This window comes from Leptopilina boulardi, unplaced genomic scaffold (assembly GCF_019393585.1).
Source record: "Leptopilina boulardi isolate dan_hultmark-lab unplaced genomic scaffold, ZJU_Lbou_2.1 LbouV2_278, whole genome shotgun sequence".
Taxonomy (NCBI): Eukaryota; Metazoa; Arthropoda; class Insecta; order Hymenoptera; family Figitidae; genus Leptopilina; species Leptopilina boulardi.
Genome location: NW_026137838.1, coordinates 4,948,454 through 4,965,889, shown reverse-complemented (window position 1 = coordinate 4,965,889; position 17,436 = coordinate 4,948,454). Strand labels below are relative to the sequence as shown.

Genomic DNA, 17,436 nt, shown 5'->3' with positions numbered 1-17,436 from the left:
TTTTTAATTTTTATTTTTAATTTTCGATTTTAATTTTTAATTTTAATTTAATTTTAATTGAATAATTAATTTCAAACATTATTGAAAAAAAAAAAATTTCAAATTCTGATAAAAAAATTATCTTGTACATAATAATTTCCTCTGGGCAATTATTATTTTTTTTTTTCATCGAAAATATTAATAATTAATAACTACGGAAATTAATTAATATTCGATTACTATTGAAACTAATTATTTTAATATTTAATTTTTATTTTAATTTAATTAAACTTGCTTCCTGTTGGAAAATTTTATTAATCATTAAAGGAGTTTTAATTTAATTAAAATATAATTTCCTGTTAAACTATTCTTTATTAATATTCTAATTATCTTATTTTTAGAAAAAAAAAGTGAATTAAATTTAAATGGAATAGAATTTTAATTTTTCTAATATATTTGCAATAATTTAATTGCTAGCGAAAAAAAAAATCCCCAGAATTGGTCATTAATTAAACCAAAAGATGAAAATCAATATTGATCCTGATTTTTTTTTTACACAGATCTTCGACCAAAAGGAAGGGGAAGGCCGCAGAGGATTTTATTGGGAGTTTGGCCCGACGAACATATTCGAGGAGTGATTCGAACTGTTGTTTTTCGCGATGGACATTCGCCACATATGATTAAAGACGAGGCAGCGTCGTTGTATCCAAGTTTGGCAAATTACGCTGCCTGCAATGGACCGGAAGGTGCTGTTAGTCCTGGCGCAGCTGCAGCAGCTGCAGTTGCAGCAGTCGCACAAGGTAAGTTTTTATTTTCGTATTTCTACATTATTTCACATATTAAATATGAGTTCCGAGTATTATGTACTTTTATATTTTATATTGATATCTCGAAAGCGACATCATGCTTAAATCCATGTTTTGCTTTTTTTTTCTTTTTTTTTTTTTAATTTCAAAGCAAACACATATAAACTTTATAACTGCGCGATTCTTGTTCGATTTTTATCGCGTCAGAGAGAAAACAAAGCAATTTCAGAATCTGCGATTTTATCATTTCTGTATATAATATCGATTTTTATTTCACCTTCATAAACTCACGAAACTCTTTTTTTTTTATTTTTCATAAATTAATTAAGAATTCATTTTTTTCGGGTTATTGGAATTTCAACTAAATAAGATATTTTTTTTTTTAATTTAAATAAACGTATTGGTGGAAATGATTAAAATTTTCTTTATTTCCACAACAGAGAATTATAGAAGACGAAGTCCTAAGGAGAAAATGAAACTATCATTTGAAGGCAATCACATGTTTGACATTCAAGGTATATATTTCGATCAAGTGGAAATAAATAATTTTATATATTTTATTTCTATTATTATTTTTTCTTGCTTTTTTGTGAATTATTCTTATTTAATTTGTTTTATATAATATTTTTCTATATAGATATAATGTTTTATTTTTTTTCCTGTCTGACTAGATTTAATTAAATTTTCATATATACAAAAGTTGCAAATCTTTCTAATATAAAAGAGCGCTGCTTGTACAATGCTTTTAATATTGTCATTTCTTTCAATTTAACCGATTCTTTTAAGTATATATATATATATATACAACTGCAGAGATATAATTTATAAAACTAAAATCGTAAAAACTGTTCGATTTAATGTTTTATTTTTTTAACATTTGCATTTTTATCTAATAAAATTATGAGAAATTAAAAAATTTAAATTACTAACAGTTGCCTTCGAATTTCAAGAAAAAAACTCGCTTTTTAACATTTATTCTAAAACTTAAAAAAATTGTAAAGCTTATTTTATGAAAAAAATTTAAAATTAAAAATATTCATTCTCATTTCTTCATTTGCATTTTCAATTTCATTTTTCATCAATAAAATTCATCTCTAACCGTTTCGAAATTTTTTTATATTAGTAAATATATTTTCATAATAATTTATTTATATTTTTAATTAAATTATTAATTTATATATTATTATTATAATTGAATCGTGAATTTCGAAATTTAAATTTGCGATTCAATTATTTATGTAATATTTTGAATATTTTTTAAAAAATTTAAATTATTTTTCTATTTAATATAACGCCTAAAAAGAAATACGAAAAAAAACCCTATTGCTAATTAATGATGAAATTTCGCAGGCCTAAGGCATCAGATGTGCAGTATGGTAGCAGCGGCGCATTCTCAACACGATCTACTTGCGACGAATCTCTCGACAAATCTCTCGTCGAATCTCCAAGCGGCAATGCATCAGGCGAGTCTACATCATCACAATAATAATAACAGTCTTCTCGGTGGCAATAGTAACAATAACAATGGGAATTCACCACTAAATCTTGGATTAGCGAGTCCAGGCTCCGGTGGACCACCCGAAAGTCCATTGGAAAGTCCATTGGCAAGTCCACTTGGTCCATTAATGGATCCAGGACATTTACCAAGTAGTGTTGAAGTTGGAATTGGCGTCAGTGGTATGACCTATAAGCCAGCGCGAAGTTTTGTCAGTCCACGACCGGAAACATTATTTCAAGAGGATATTGCCGATCTCGTCAAAAGTCCCCATAGTCTCAAGGAAAAGGATAAAATTTCAGTGAAACTCGAACCACTCACAGACTCTCGGTGCGAATAGCATAGCTATCAAAAAAATAGTCCCTTTTAAAACAGAGGTGATTGCGATGACCTTTAGAGGTATATACGATAAATAAGACTCAGGGTCGTTCGCGCGCTTCCGAATCTCGAGGTCTCGCCAATAATGATTCCCCCAAAAAAAAAAAGATCAAAGAAGATTGAGACCAGGATCGAAAATACCTTATCCGAGATTCCTGGCGCTTCTTTCGGATATAAATATATACATACGAGTGCTTATAATAAGTAAGATAATTAATTAAGAGGGTATTATTTACGTATACAAATGAGGAAAAGCGTCGATTACGAGGCGAGGCTAACAATCAAAAGATTTAAAAATAAATCAAGAGGACGAAAAGTAGCTTTTAGGATATACGACTTGTAAGTCCCGGTTCTTCTCGTCGCCAGGACTCGATTAAAAAAAAAAAAGAAAACTCAAAGAAAATTCGAGTCCCGGTGATTGGCTGGCGAACGCCAAAAAAAATCGCTCGCACCCACGTATCGTTTTTTTTTTTTTACTTTTTTTTTTTTTATTTTTATTTTAGTAAATACCGTAGAAACCTGGTTGCATTGTCGCCTTAGAGCGCTGCACCACTTTCCAGTCTAGATAATCGTGTCGTGTCGATGGACGCATTAAAAAAAAAAATATGCATATAAATGTAGAGCCGTCGCGAAAGTCGCGAGGTAAAAGCAAGTACTATGTTATTTATACCTTACGCATATACGATACTATACGTTAATGCCAAATGTATAATAGTTTTTAAGAGTTCGCAAAAAAGACGATTCACGGCTGACCGACGTCTTACTCATTCAGTGATACTGAGCAAAAATGGCCTCAATTGGGCCCTATTCTAAGCCAGCTCGAGCAAAACGCTTTTATTTTTTCAAACAAAAAAAAAAAAACAAACAAAAATTTACCCACGGCCATTGACTCTTCATTATTAACTTCCTTTATATAAATTTTCAACAATGTTAAACGAATTGATTTTTCAAAAAAAAAATGCATTTTACAATAAATAATAATAAAACAATTTTTTTTATACGTTAAGTAAAATTAAAACTAAAAATTATTCTCTTCAAATAGATAATAGAATTTTATTCAAAAAATTGAATTTAAAAAATATTAAAAAAAAAAAATTCTTCTTTATTTTTTATATTCAAAAAGTAAAAAAAATGAATTCAGTTTTACTATGTTGAAAATAAATGACTATTTTCTATTTAACATTCCTAATAATATTTTTCATTGAAAATGATAAAATCCTTTTTTTTTGCAATCTAATCAAGAGATTTCAGGAGTCTCCAAAGAATGTCGATAAATATTCCAAAGAATTATAAATTCTAAGAATTCCAATTTTAAACGTAATGCATTTAAAACAAAAAGACGGTGGAACATTCTTTGAAGTCTGAACTCTATAAAATCTTTGTGGAAAATTAATGGCTCGGAAGTTATTAATTTAGAGTGAAGAGCCTCTCAAATTGTCGATATCACGGTAAAAGTTTTTGGGATCCTTTCTTTAGAGTGACACGTGCCAAATTGAAGAGACTCGATGACGAATTGTCGATCGTCGCGAGGAAACTTTTTTTCGTTTTCTGGTGTTTTGAAAAGTCTTCCTGTATTATAGAATACTCGCGTTATATTTTACGTTCGAGTGATAGAGTGTATGTGTGAGAGAGAGAGAGAGAGAGAGTGTGTGAGAGAAAAAGTTGTTGTCAGGATAGGGTCCTTCGAAAAGATGAGATGCAAGGTGAAATATTGAAACTTTGTGTTTCTAGCTGTGATGTAGAAATGCAAAAATCAAAATCTAACAAAATGCCTGTTTCTTTTTTTTTTTAATTGTAATATAATATTTTTAATATATTTTAATCAATAATAATTTTACCGAAATATCTCACCTTCATTTCGATAAAAGACTGTAGAGCAAAGTGAAAACAATGTGGATTGTAAACTCTTATTCGTGTAGAATAGATTGTAATATTATTGACTTATTTTTAAGTCACACAATATCTATCAAATTTAGCATTTTTAAGATGCGATTGTTAAATAAGAAAGTATACGAGTATCTAATACTTTTTTTAAACTGTTAGGATTAATTATTTAGTAGCTATGTGATCACTGAAAGTTAGAAATATTCATTTGTACTTTCATTTTAGATAAAAAAAGAAAAAAAGAAAAAAGAAAAAGTCGTCAAAACAATTAGTACAATTCTAAATCCTTTTTGAAGGACTCCAAGCAGAACAAATATAACTAAAAGTAGAATGAAAACCAGCTATGAGATTATAAAAAATATTCAAAAAAAACAAAAATCAAGGAAAATTCCAATCTTTAATATCGTACCATTTAAAATTCGTGCCATGTTAACTTTTCAAAAAAAGGTAACTTGAAAAATAGAAAAAACAATTCTATTTTTCAATTAATACCCCAAGGAAAAAATAGTAAACTTTTAATGATTCGTGAAAAAATAATAAAATTTAAATGGTTCGTAAAAGAATGGGTAAAATTTTAGAAAACTATAAAAAAAAAAAAATTGTATCGACTTTAAGAATATTAAAGGGAAAATGAAAACTATTTTCATTCTCCCCCAAATAAAAAAAAAAATAAAATAAAATAAAAATCAACAGGAAGGGAAATTAGAATAATAAAAAAAGAGATATTTTCCAGAAGAAGTATTTTTTAACGAAACTTTTAAATCCAGAACTTAAATTAAAATTTTTGTTTATTATTCTCTTTTTTTAAACACTCTCATGAAAAAAAAAAATGCTGGGAGTTTTTTTTCGCAGAAAAAGTTTTGGATTTAAAAACAAAAAAAAAAGAAAGAGAATAGCTGGTTTTTTTTTTTAAAAGAAGGGTTTATGATTTAAAGAAAACTTCTTTAAAGTGTGCGTATAACGTGTTTTCAAGCTGCTGAAACGCTTTTCGCTTTGCGAGAGCGACCGTTAAAAAAAAAAAAGTTTTTTACAAAGGCCAGCGTTTTCTAGTCAACGACGGAACGCGCACACGAGTGCGCGCGCCATCGGCACGTGTAACTTTCGAGAAAGGTTCAGATAAATAGAATATAGGATTGCTCTTTTATTATTCACACAGGGCAGATGTGTGCACTAAAAAAAACCATCAATTCCAAATATGCACTGTGAAAGATTATTTTTGTGATTTCTCAAAGAGCAATAATAATTGACGATTATATAAATGAGCTGTCACCGCTGCTACCGCTACCGATACTTAAAATACGAAACAAAAAAAAAGTGAAAAGAGGCGCAAAAATATAAATGTACAAAATTAACTAAATTATGATGAACAGAAAGACAATTGGACGGCGACAAAAAAATAAAAATAAAAATGTAACAAAGGCGTTAGCGGCGAAAAAAAGAAAGAGAGAGAGAGAGAGAGATCGCTGTAAGTTATTAAGTGTAATGATTGCCTTCCTGCCATATTTGGGGTATGCCAAGTATAAAAATTCTAAGGTTTAGGGATTAGAAACAAAAGCAAATTTAAGACAAAAAAAAAAAAACTATGAGTGTGGATTTGCACGGGAGAGAATGCGTGTCAAACTTGTGCTTTTTTGAGGAAAGTGTGACCGATTATGAGAGGCTAAGAGATGATTGAAAACGTGTGTGTTTCTTTTCGAAAGATCGTGCTATTTTTCAAAATTTTTGTACACCGCCAATTTCGATCTAGGATTCCCCGTTCGAGAATCTTTCGATCTTCCGGAGATCGCACGCGAACACACGAGAGGCCTTTGCCCATCAATCTTGCTACTTCCTATAACAATTTTCCCTATGCGTGAATCAAATTCAAAAAAAAATCCAACTTCATTCTTTTTTTTTTTTTTTTAATTTAGAAAAACCACCCTAGTCTTCATGCCTAATTTAGTTTTAATTTGCGATTTATTTTTTCATTTTAATTAGTTTCTCAAATAATGAAAATTCGCATTTAATTAAAGAATATAATTTTAAATATTCGTTACCGCAATATTAATTATGAATATATTAATTATGAGAATATGAATTATAAAAATATTAATTATGAGAATTTTAAAAATATTATTTATAAATCGTCATCTTTTTTCAGAATTTTTAAATTTATTTATAAAAATATTAATTATGTACTTTCTTCAACAGTACACTTTATTAATTATTTATGAAGAAACTAATTATAAATATGTATATATGATTTATTAGTATAATATTAATAATTTTTTTAAAAAGATTTTTTCTCAAATTTTAATAAGAGAATTGTTTTATTATTTTTCTTTATTTATGGAACAATTTTTATTATTTTAAAATATGTTACGGAATTTTTTTTCAAATATTTTAAAGCAATTTTATTATTTTTCAAACTTTCATTCATTAAAAAAAGTTCAAAAATAATTTTCTTTTTTTTTTCTTAAAAAAAAATGATACAGATCATTAATGATACGAAATAATGAGGAAAAATGTTTAATTTGGCAAGGTTGTCGCGTACTAATTAATGAAAATAAATCGCGTTAATCTACGGATTATCATCATGCGATGTCTAGATCTTTTTTTCGCGCTTTTAATGTCGGTCTCTGATTCCGGAGCTCTTGTACGTTTAATGACGAAAAAATAAAATTCGAAGTGGCCTTCGCAAGAGTTGAGAAAGATGAGGAAAAGGCAAAAAAAAAAAAAAAAAAAAACGCAGCGTTTGTCGCTTCGACTCGAGCGCGCGATACGAGATTAATAATTTTTGTTCGTTATCGTCATATTTTGTCACAGTGAAAAGGGAAAAAAAAGAATATTCTTGATACAAATGTTTTTTGTGCGACAAAAAAAAATGAAAATTCATCTAGTAGTGCGAGCGAGTGAAAGAAAACAAAAGATAAAATTTTGCAGAAAAGTTTCGTCAAAATTTAAAAGACAGAATCGTTCAAACTAGCCGTGACGTTGTAAAAACAAAAAATGAAAAAAAAAAAAGAAACTAAGTGAGACTCTAGGACTGTTTTTTGGCGTTTTTAAACGTATAGTGTACCTATTATTAATCTATTTTTCATTTCTGATCTATAAGGACTTACAAATCTCGGCTGAAGGTATTTTACGATTTAGGCATATATAATGTGTTCAAAAGAATAAAAAGCGAAAGTTAAATTTTGCGAGCGGCAAAACTAAGTAGAAGTTTTTTAAAAAATAAAAAATGTGTACGGCTAAGTTTATAGTGAGAGAAAGATAGCGCGCGAGAGCGAAAGAGGACGAGAGTTTAAATTAAATATTGTATAAAGAAATGAAAAAAAGTAGAAAGTGCCTTCCAAACGAAAAAAAAAAAATTTTAAAAAAAGAGTCCCGTAGATCGTGACCATTTGTACATGAAAGAAAGCGTTCAAAATTTTCGTGTTAGAATATGAGTATTAATTTTTGTTCATTCAATTGCGAACTTGAATGTTTATTATACTTTTTTTGTTATATATGTATAAAAAATTCAGAGTTTTATAAAAAAACAAAAAGAAAAGTGAGACTTTTTTTACGAGTGTTTTTGGAAAGTATGCAAAATTACTCTATTTTTTTATTATCGAAGAAATCAAGTTCGCAAGAGATTGATAAAAAAAAATCTTGAATGAATGTCTCGAATGGATGATAATAAAAAAAGTCACGCTTGACTTAATTTCATATTTCAAATTCAAACCGTAACTCAAAAGAGATTTCAAACTAAAAACAAATGAAATTTCAAAAAAATTCACAAAACAAAATACGGAAATTTGAAATTTAGTCGAGGAGGTGACGTCCGACAAAATTTCAGTTTTGGATATCCACACCGGTAATACCCTGAATGGCATGTCTTTTAAAAGAGGTACTTTTTAATTTCGAACAAAGGAGAGGAAGAGTAAAAGAAAAAAAAAAGTAAATAAGAGTGTAGCGGATGCTTTGAGAATTTCGTTTTCACAATTTTTTGATATAACTGTGAAGAGGAAAAAAAAAAACCTATATATTACATACCTAAGAAATAAGTGAACAAAAAAAAAGTATCTAATGCGCTATTATTGATAGAAGATACGGAAAAAAATATATATATTGAAGTATAAATATATATATTATATAAATTGATATATATATAGGTATATTGAAAAAGGGGTTTACTGCTGGGTGCGTAAAATTGAAAAAAAAAAAATTTTTTTATCTCAAAAGAATGAGAAGGCAAACAAAAAACCAAAAAAACAACAGCAGTTTGTAGAATTTCTATCCCATACTGATCGCGGAACAATAAAAATTCTTTTTATCATCGTACGAGCGATTCCTTTCTTTTTTACGTAGAATTTAGTTGATATAGTGAGAGATTATAAGTCGTCCGAAATATAGGCAAAGAATTAAAAAAAAAAAAAATAATAATTAAAACAAAACAAGTTTTTTCGAACAAATTCAGTGACCGTTTTTTTTTTTTGTTTTCATTTTCGAAAATAGCGAAAAAAAAGAGAGACAACCCCGCAAGGTAGGCGAACCAAACAGAGCGAATCATCTTGAATTTTTCTCTAGTGGCAAAACGAATCATAAAAGAAAAAAAAAAATGAGAATTGTATAACAAGAGAATAAAAAGTAGCCATGTACCACAATTTTTGCATCATAGTTTACAGAAATAAAAATCAAGGCGAGTCTAATCGCAAGGAAAAGAATTCGAAGAGCGGTTAAAAGAAAATTGTACATTAGAAGGTATCGCTCTTTGTAAGAATCACACACAAGGAACGCACAGCGAACGCGTGAGAACAAAAAAAAAAAAAAAAAAATGCCAGAGAATGTAATTTTTAATTTTGGTCTAAAATTTGCCAAAATAATAATAATAATAATAAGAAAATCAATTCTTAAGAATGACTTTTTTTCAAAAAAAAGAGCATTTAAAAAAAAGCGCTACCATTTCGAAAAAATTTCGAAATAGACGCGTTTTTGAAAAATAATTCGTTTAATGAGAATTTTTCAAATAAACGCGCTCACTTCGGAAATTTTTTAATCGAAATGAGCGCGTTTATTTGAAATTAAAAAGGGAATGGTGCAATTTTAACATTCGCTGGCATTTCTCACGCGAACTCGCACCTGATTACGTTTATTCATATTATTGTAAATAGAGAGAATGTACGGCATTGTTCGTTGTGTTGGCGCACGTGTAACATATTTATTATTATTATTATTATTATTAATTAATTAATTAATTAATTATTATTTTATTATTTTCGACATCGTTCGCCCCTCGATTGATTCTGCGAACGTCGACGTTGTTAGTGAGTTCAATTCTGTTACTATTATTTATTTCGACGCCCTTTTTTTTTTATATAGAAGAAAAAGGAATAACGAGGCACCCGCCCGGCTGTGAATAATTGTATAATACCAAAAATGGAAGCTTTTTTTTTAAGAAAAAAAAAAAAAAAAAAAAATGAAAAAAAACACGCGGCTGGTGTCTCTTAGGAATTTATAGTTGCAATATTTTGCAGAACTTGAATGTAAATCGCGCGACAATCGAAATTGAATTGTTGGCGTAGATAAATTCTATGTTAATTTGTACTTTTTCCTCGTCCCCCCAATTTATTTTTTAAGTTTAGATTTTTATTTTCTTCGATGAGAAGATTGTCCTCTTTCAGACTTGAGTAGATAGCCCAATTTGTTATTTTATTGAGCGTATATGAATATATAAATTTTTTTTTTTTTTTTTTTTTTTTTTTATTTTAAATGAAGAGAAAAATGAAAAAACAAAAAAAGCAATTAGCATCGATGCGCAGACAACCGCCACCCGTTGATTCTTTTATTTATTATACCGACTCTAGTTCTTAAGGTGACGTTCAACCGAATATAAATAAAAATATAAAATAAATATAAAAAATAATATTCAACCTACCTACAGACCCGTGCGTGCACGGAGGAACAAAACAGAATCACGCAATCATACATTTAAGTTGCTACTTGGCACGTATTCCTAAGTAATATACTAACATAAACAGTATGCAATAATAATAAATATGAAAAAAAAAATAAATTTTCTGTTTTCATTATTCCTTCCCTCTATAATATAACGAAATATTTTATTTATTTCCTTTGCTAAGGCTCATTTTTTTATATTTAATTTTTTTTTATTAATCCGCCACTTAATAAACGATTTACAGGATAAAATAAAGTTTTAAGATTAAATTAAAATTTTTAATTTAATTTAAAATTAAATAATTTTTTATTAATTATATTTAATTTGTTTCATTTAATTATAGTATGAATCAATTTATATTAATTACAATTATATGTCAATGGTGTTATTAAATAAAAAACACTCACCGATTAACAATCCCACGTCGAAAATGTTGAAGAGCTATGGCAGCATTGCTCATAGATCCTCTTTTTTTTTTTTGGAGGATGTTTCCTATTCATTTGAATTTTGCACTTCACAACACCTCACTGCACTTCACCTCACTTAACTACACTTCACTTTAATAAACATTTTTTATATGAATAAAATTTTATTAAAACTCATTTAATTTTATAAATTCTTGCAAAACTTTTAACTATTAATTTGAAATCACAAATTTTACATTTTTAAATCTAAACACATTTATGTTGAAAAATTTACTTTCATTGAGAATATTTATTTGTATTGATTTAAATTCCTTTTCAAATTCTGGACAGGAGTCCAACTTTGAATTGAAATTGAGAGAAAATTTAAATTTAAGGTTACTTTTGATGTCAATTATGTAAAAATATTCTAAATGCTCATATTTACCAATTAAATTTATTTGAAATATTGAATTTATCGAATCAGATGAACGTAATAATAGACAGATAGTTATAAATAACAATAAGAATAATAAGAAATTATTAGATTTAATTTGCGATTTTACATTCTGTTCCGTGTTAACGGCCTCGACATATTCAAATGGCATCCAGTTATAAGCAACAGTGCCAACTTGAAATAATGAAATTTCTTACATTTTGCGCATTAGCGCCAACTCAAGATAATGAAATTTTCTATATTGCTACCAACTTCACTATAGAAATTTTTATTTCCATATTTAATTTTATTAATTAATAATTTTTTTATATTAATTTCTTTGTTATTCAGCTGCCTTTATTATTTAATTATTAAGTAGATTTAATTCTAATATTATATTTTTTAAATAGAAAAAAATGTTACCCATTGCCATTGCAAATTTTTAGGTTATATTGCTGTCGAAAATTTTTTTACTAATATTAAATTTCTTTCTAAATCTTATAAAACTTTTATGAAATATTGATTCTTTATTGAAACTTGAACCTAATTACTGATAAAGATTAATAATGAACGTTAAAATATAAACGATGTGTTTAGATTTATTTTTGCAATGACATGATTTCTTCCACTGAACTATACGGAATGCGGACTACATTGTGAACAGCGTGCCGAGAAGTTTTTCACAATAGTGCCAACCCAAGATAATGAAATTTTTTTATATTGCTACCAACTTCACTATAGAAATTTTTATTTCCATATTTAATTTTATTAATAATTCTTTTATATTAATTTCTTTGTTATTCATCTGCCTTTATTATTTAATTATTAAGTAGATTTAATTCTAATATTATATTTTTTAAATAGAAAAAAATGTTACCCATTGCCATTGCAAATTTTGAGGTTTTATTGCTGTCGAAAATTTTTTTACTAAATATATTTAATTTTTTTCTAAATCTTATGAAACTTTTATGAAATATTGTTTCTTTATTGAAACTTGAAGCTAATTACTGATAAAGATTAATAATTAACTTTAAAATGTAAAGAAATGTGCTTAGATTTGTTTTTGCAATGACAAGCAGAACTATACTGACTATACTGAATGCAAATTCCATTGCAAACTTCCTGTTGAGAGAGATAGGTAATAATGGTTTGTGATTGGTTGTTTCAAATATACCCGGGGGACAAGTTTGAAATTTTTATAGAAATTACATGTCGCGTCATCTATAATTAAGATTGGACAAATTTGAAACTAACACTTGAAAATGTCTTCTTGAAATTATCTCGTTTTCTAACCTCTAAATTATTAAATTTATTCTATTTCACATAAATTAATATAAATTTTTAGTATTAAAAAATATAAATTTTATGCGTATTTCACATGTTTACATTTCAAAAGTATTATCAGTCTTATCAAGATATTATGATAATAAAGTGCGCGATTTGCTGATAATGCCAAAGAGGCATTTACAAATAGATCCAATTGTTAAAAAATTAAAATTAACGAATGATAAAGCAAATCACGAATTAAAAGTAAATGAAAAAAAAATGGTTAATAATTTAGAAATTGATTGTTCCACTGGTGATTGTACAAAAGATATTAAAGTTGAATATCTCAATACTCCTGTCAAATCAGAAAATGATAAGAAATTGTACAGGTTAGTTGATATTTTTTTCTTTTTTCTTATCTTTTTATTAAATTTAATTAATAATTAATTTATTAATTTTTTCTGTTTTAGAGTCATTCGATTAGAAAATGGATTAACCGCTTTACTTATTGCTGATACACATAATTCAACAGAGCTTAAAAATGGAGACTGTGATGTTGGTAAGAAAAGTTTTTTTATTATTTTACGTAAAAAAATATCAATGTTTTATTTATTCTTTATTTTTAAGGTGCTGAGAAGTCATCTGCAAGTGATGATTCAGAAGAAAGTGAGGAAGATGAGGAAGTAAGTGATGAAAGTGATGAAAGTGACGAGGATGACAATGAAGAGTCTGATAATGAATGCGATGATGATATCGAATTTTCAAGCTCAGCTAAACGTTCCAGTAAAGAAGAAAAAAAGGTTTCTTTTATTTGAAATTATAATTGATAATTTATATATACGATTTAAATTTGTAATTTTGGAAAAAATACTTTTTAGGCTGCGTGTGCTTTGTGTGTTGGCGTTGGAAGTTTTAGTGATCCACCTGAAATTCAAGGATTGGCACATTTTCTCGAACACATGGTATTTATGGGCTCTGAAAAATATCCCGAGGTAAATATTTTTCTTTCTAGTTAAAATTAAATTAAATTTTAATTTTAATAGTATAATAATATTTTAGGAAAATGATTTCGATTCGTTTATAAAAAAACGTGGTGGTTCAGATAATGCCTCAACGGAATGTGAACAAACAACATTTCACTTTGAAATTCAAGAGAAACATTTACCTCAAGCATTAGATCGTTTCGCGCAATTTTTTATTAATCCACTTATGAGACGAGATGCTATTACTCGTGAACGTGAAGTCGTTGAAAGTGGTTTGTATTTGATTTTCTAATTTTTCAAAACAAAAAACAAATTTTTGTTTTTAATAAATTATTTGTTTTTCTTTTAGAATTTCAAATGGCCTTACCTTCTGATTTATATCGGAAGGAGCAATTATTTTGCAGTTTTGCTAAACCTAATCATCCCGCAACAAAATTCCCTTGGGGAAATTTAACGACATTACGAGACTCAATTGAGGACGATAAATTATATGAGGAACTTCATAAATTCAGAGAACGACATTATAGCGCACATAGAATGACGTTAGCAGTTCAGGTACATATGAAAAGTCAATTTTTTAAATAATTATTATGGAGAAAATTTTTATTTTAACAGGCTAGACTTTCGTTAGATGAACTAGAACAATTAGTGAAAGATTGTTTCTCCGATGTGCCAAGCAATGGCTTGCCACCTGATAATTTTACCAAATTTAAAGGTGCTGATTCTTTTGATACGTCCGATTTTCGAAAAATGTATAAAATGAAACCGTTTAAAGACATTTGTCAGGTAATTAATACTTTGGAAATTTTATTTATAATTAAATTATTGAAAATAATTTTTAATTTTATTAGATTGAATTGACGTGGTCAATGCCAACGTTACATCATTTATATAAAAGTAAACCGCATCAATACGTTTCGTGGATAATAGGTCATGAAGGTAAAGGATCATTGATAAATTATCTTAGGAAAAAAATGTGGTGTCTGGATATATTCAGCGGAAATGCAGAAGGAGGTTTTGAACACAGTTCCATGTACGCTCTCTTCAGTTTGTGTTTAACTCTCACAGACGAGGGTCACAGAAATTTGAAACATGTTCTCGAGGCTGTATTTTCATACATTAATATGATACGGAAAAATGGTCCCGATCAAAGGATTTACAATGAAATTTTTCTCATTGAAAAAACTAACTTCAAGTATGCAACTTTTTTTTGGTATTCATTAATAAAATTAAAAAAATTTCTTTACATTACAAAATTTCTTGTAGATTCATGGATGAGGAGGACCCAGTTGACTATGTTGAAAGTCTTTGTGAAAATATGCATTTTTATGCGCCCGAAGATTATATATCGGGTAGCGATTTATATTTTGAATATAATCCAAGTGGAATTCAGGACTGTATGAATATGTTAACGGCTGATAATGTGAATATTATAATTTTTGATAAAAAATTCAACGAAGAGGAATTAAAGAACATTGAACCGTGGTTTAAAACAAAATATTCGAGAAATTCAATTCCAGATGAATGGATAGAAACGTGGAAAATTATTGAACCACTACCTGAATTTCATTTACCGGAACCGAATATTTTTATAACCACTGATTTCAAATTAATGACATTGCCTGATAATGTGCCGAAATATCCGACAAAAATTTACTCTGATGAGATTTTTGAAGTTTGGTATCGACCTGATCCTAAATTTCGATTACCGGAAGCAATGATGTATTTTTATTTAATTTCACCGAGCTCAATTGCTACACCAGAAGGGTATTTATTCGAGTTATATTTATTTTTTTTTCTTTATTTTCTTTATTTTCTTTAATTTTTAACTATTTGCAGTTGCGTAATGATGGATTTATTTATTGCGATATTGAAGCAAATTTTGGTGGAGAAAATATATGCAGCAACGGCAGCAGAACTTCAACACTCTATTTATACATGTGATAAAGGCGTTGTATTAAAATTTAATGGATATAATCAAAAATTACCGGTAAAATTAAAATTTTCTATTTTTATTCTTCTATTTTATTCTAATTTTATTTTTATTTTAGCTCTTGATGAATACTGTCATTGAATGTATGGCTGAAAGTCCGAATTTAATATCAAAGGAATTATTCGATGTCATGAAACAGGAACAACTAAAAGCTTATTATAATAATTTCCTCAAGCCTAGTAAATTAGTCAAGTATGATTATTTTATAATAATTAAATTTTAATTTAATGAAAACTAATTAATATTAATTTAAAGAAATTTAAGACTTCTTTTTTAAAATAGTCAATTCTTTTATTTCAGAGATATTCGATTGTGTATTCTTCGTTTGCGTCATTTTTCATCGACTGATAAATATGCTGCTATTGCAGCTATTGATTATGATCAATTTTTGAATTATGTGAAACATTTCACGAATCATCTTTTTATTCAGTGTTTGGTGCAAGGGAATATGACAATGGAGGATGTGATTGAAAATGTGACAAATTGTAAGAAAATATTAAAATGTGGATCACTCTTGCCAAATACAATGCCAGAAATCAGAGTTACGCAAATTCCTCTTGGAATTCAATGTTGTAGAGTTAAAAATTTTAATAGTTCCGATGCAAATTCGGTGATTACAAATTATTATCAGTCAGAAACTTCGAGCATTAAACTCACGGCTATTATTGAATTATTAATGGTGAGTAGAAATGAGAATTCAAGTAAATTATTTTAATTAAACATAATTGAATAAAATTGTCCACAGATGATTATGGAAGAACCTCTTTTCAATCAGCTGAGAACTTTGGAACAGCTTGGATACAATATTAATTGCCTAATAAGAGATACATTTGGAATTTTAGGATACAGTATAACTGTGTACACGCAAGCAACAAAATTCACTACAGATTATTGTGACAATAGAATAGAGGAATTTATGAAATTATTCAAAGATTTGTTAGCAAAAATGACAGACGATGAATTCAGTAATGTGAAGGAAGCCCTCATAAAAATGAAACAAACTGTCGATATTGATTTGACGGAAGAAATTGACAAGAATTGGGCTGAAATAACAACGGGTGAATATTTATTTGATCGTCTTGAGCGTGAAATAACAGCGATTGATGGCATTAGTTTGGATGATTTGAGAAAATGGGTCGATGCACATACAAAAGACGGTAGCAATTTTCGAAAACTTAGTATTCAAATTCAAGGATCGGATGAGAAAAACGATGATGCTGATGTTCCCTGTGATCATGAATCAAGAGACGAGATAACTCACAATCAGGAGAACAATTGTGAGAACAATTTTTTAAATATTATATTTTGATGCTTTTTTTTTTTTGTCATACACAATTTGCAAAAAAAAAAAAATTTTTTTGTTTTCGATACAATTTTATCGATTGTTTTAATTTTTATTATGTAAGTACTTTTTTTTTTTTTTTTTTTTCTCCTTTTAATGACATTATTTTTGTATTTATGGGAAAATGTTCTATTACAGGTGAACGAGGAAAAATGAAATTTCCTTTAAATTATGTGACGAGTAATTCATCGAACGAGGAATGTTGTATTTTAAATATTGAAGAGTTTAAAAAGGAACTAAAGGTTTATCCTATTAAAAAGACTGCCTTATGATGGCATTTTTAAATTAATAATATCTTAAAACCACTTGTGCATTTATCGAGCAAGATGTAAAATAAATTCATTTATATTATAGAGATTGAAGAAAATATGATTAAAAAAAACCTTTACCTGTATAACTATTTTTATTTTTTATAAAAATAATTTGAATTTGGGATTCGTTTTTTCTTGAAATGAACAACTAATTAATTTTTAAAAGTTTTAATTTTATTCAAGACATACAAACGTTTCAATAAACTATTACTTCTGAACTTAACAAAGGATCACTCTTTGAA

The 17,436-nt window shown here is 27.7% G+C and overlaps 2 protein-coding genes across 4 annotated transcripts in view; both read left to right on the top strand.

The window, feature by feature from the left end:
• Nucleotides 1–10,579, top strand: part of LOC127281722 (protein bric-a-brac 1-like) — a 379,471-nt gene extending 368,892 nt beyond the window's left edge. Inside the window, exons 6-8 of one of the 2 annotated variants that reach the window (XM_051305588.1) lie at nt 540–779; nt 1,226–1,300; nt 2,136–10,579. In XM_051305588.1, the coding sequence (XP_051161545.1) occupies nt 540–779; nt 1,226–1,300; nt 2,136–2,620 (800 nt within the window). In that variant the 3' untranslated portion in view covers nt 2,621–10,579. The remainder of the gene's footprint in view (nt 1–539; nt 780–1,225; nt 1,301–2,135) is intronic. The other variant, XM_051305589.1, reaches the window with a different exon arrangement.
• Nucleotides 10,580–12,552: 1,973 nt separating this feature from the next.
• Nucleotides 12,553–17,240, top strand: LOC127281714 (nardilysin-like). 2 transcript variants are annotated; one of them, XR_007843076.1, is made up of 14 exons: nt 12,553–12,954; nt 13,036–13,124; nt 13,193–13,365; nt 13,444–13,557; nt 13,625–13,820; nt 13,898–14,103; nt 14,164–14,334; nt 14,400–14,743; nt 14,815–15,315; nt 15,388–15,538; nt 15,600–15,733; nt 15,842–16,220; nt 16,287–16,942; nt 17,022–17,240. XR_007843076.1 is itself a non-coding variant. In XM_051305567.1 (14 exons), exons 1-14 carry the CDS (start codon nt 12,665–12,667, stop codon nt 17,153–17,155), a joined length of 3,414 nt encoding a protein of 1,137 aa, XP_051161524.1. In that variant the 5' UTR covers nt 12,553–12,664; the 3' UTR covers nt 17,156–17,240. The 2 variants fall into 2 exon arrangements, 1 of the variants encoding a protein (XP_051161524.1); XM_051305567.1 differs by having other exon boundaries at nt 16,287–16,818.
• Nucleotides 17,241–17,436: the final 196 nt, after the last annotated feature.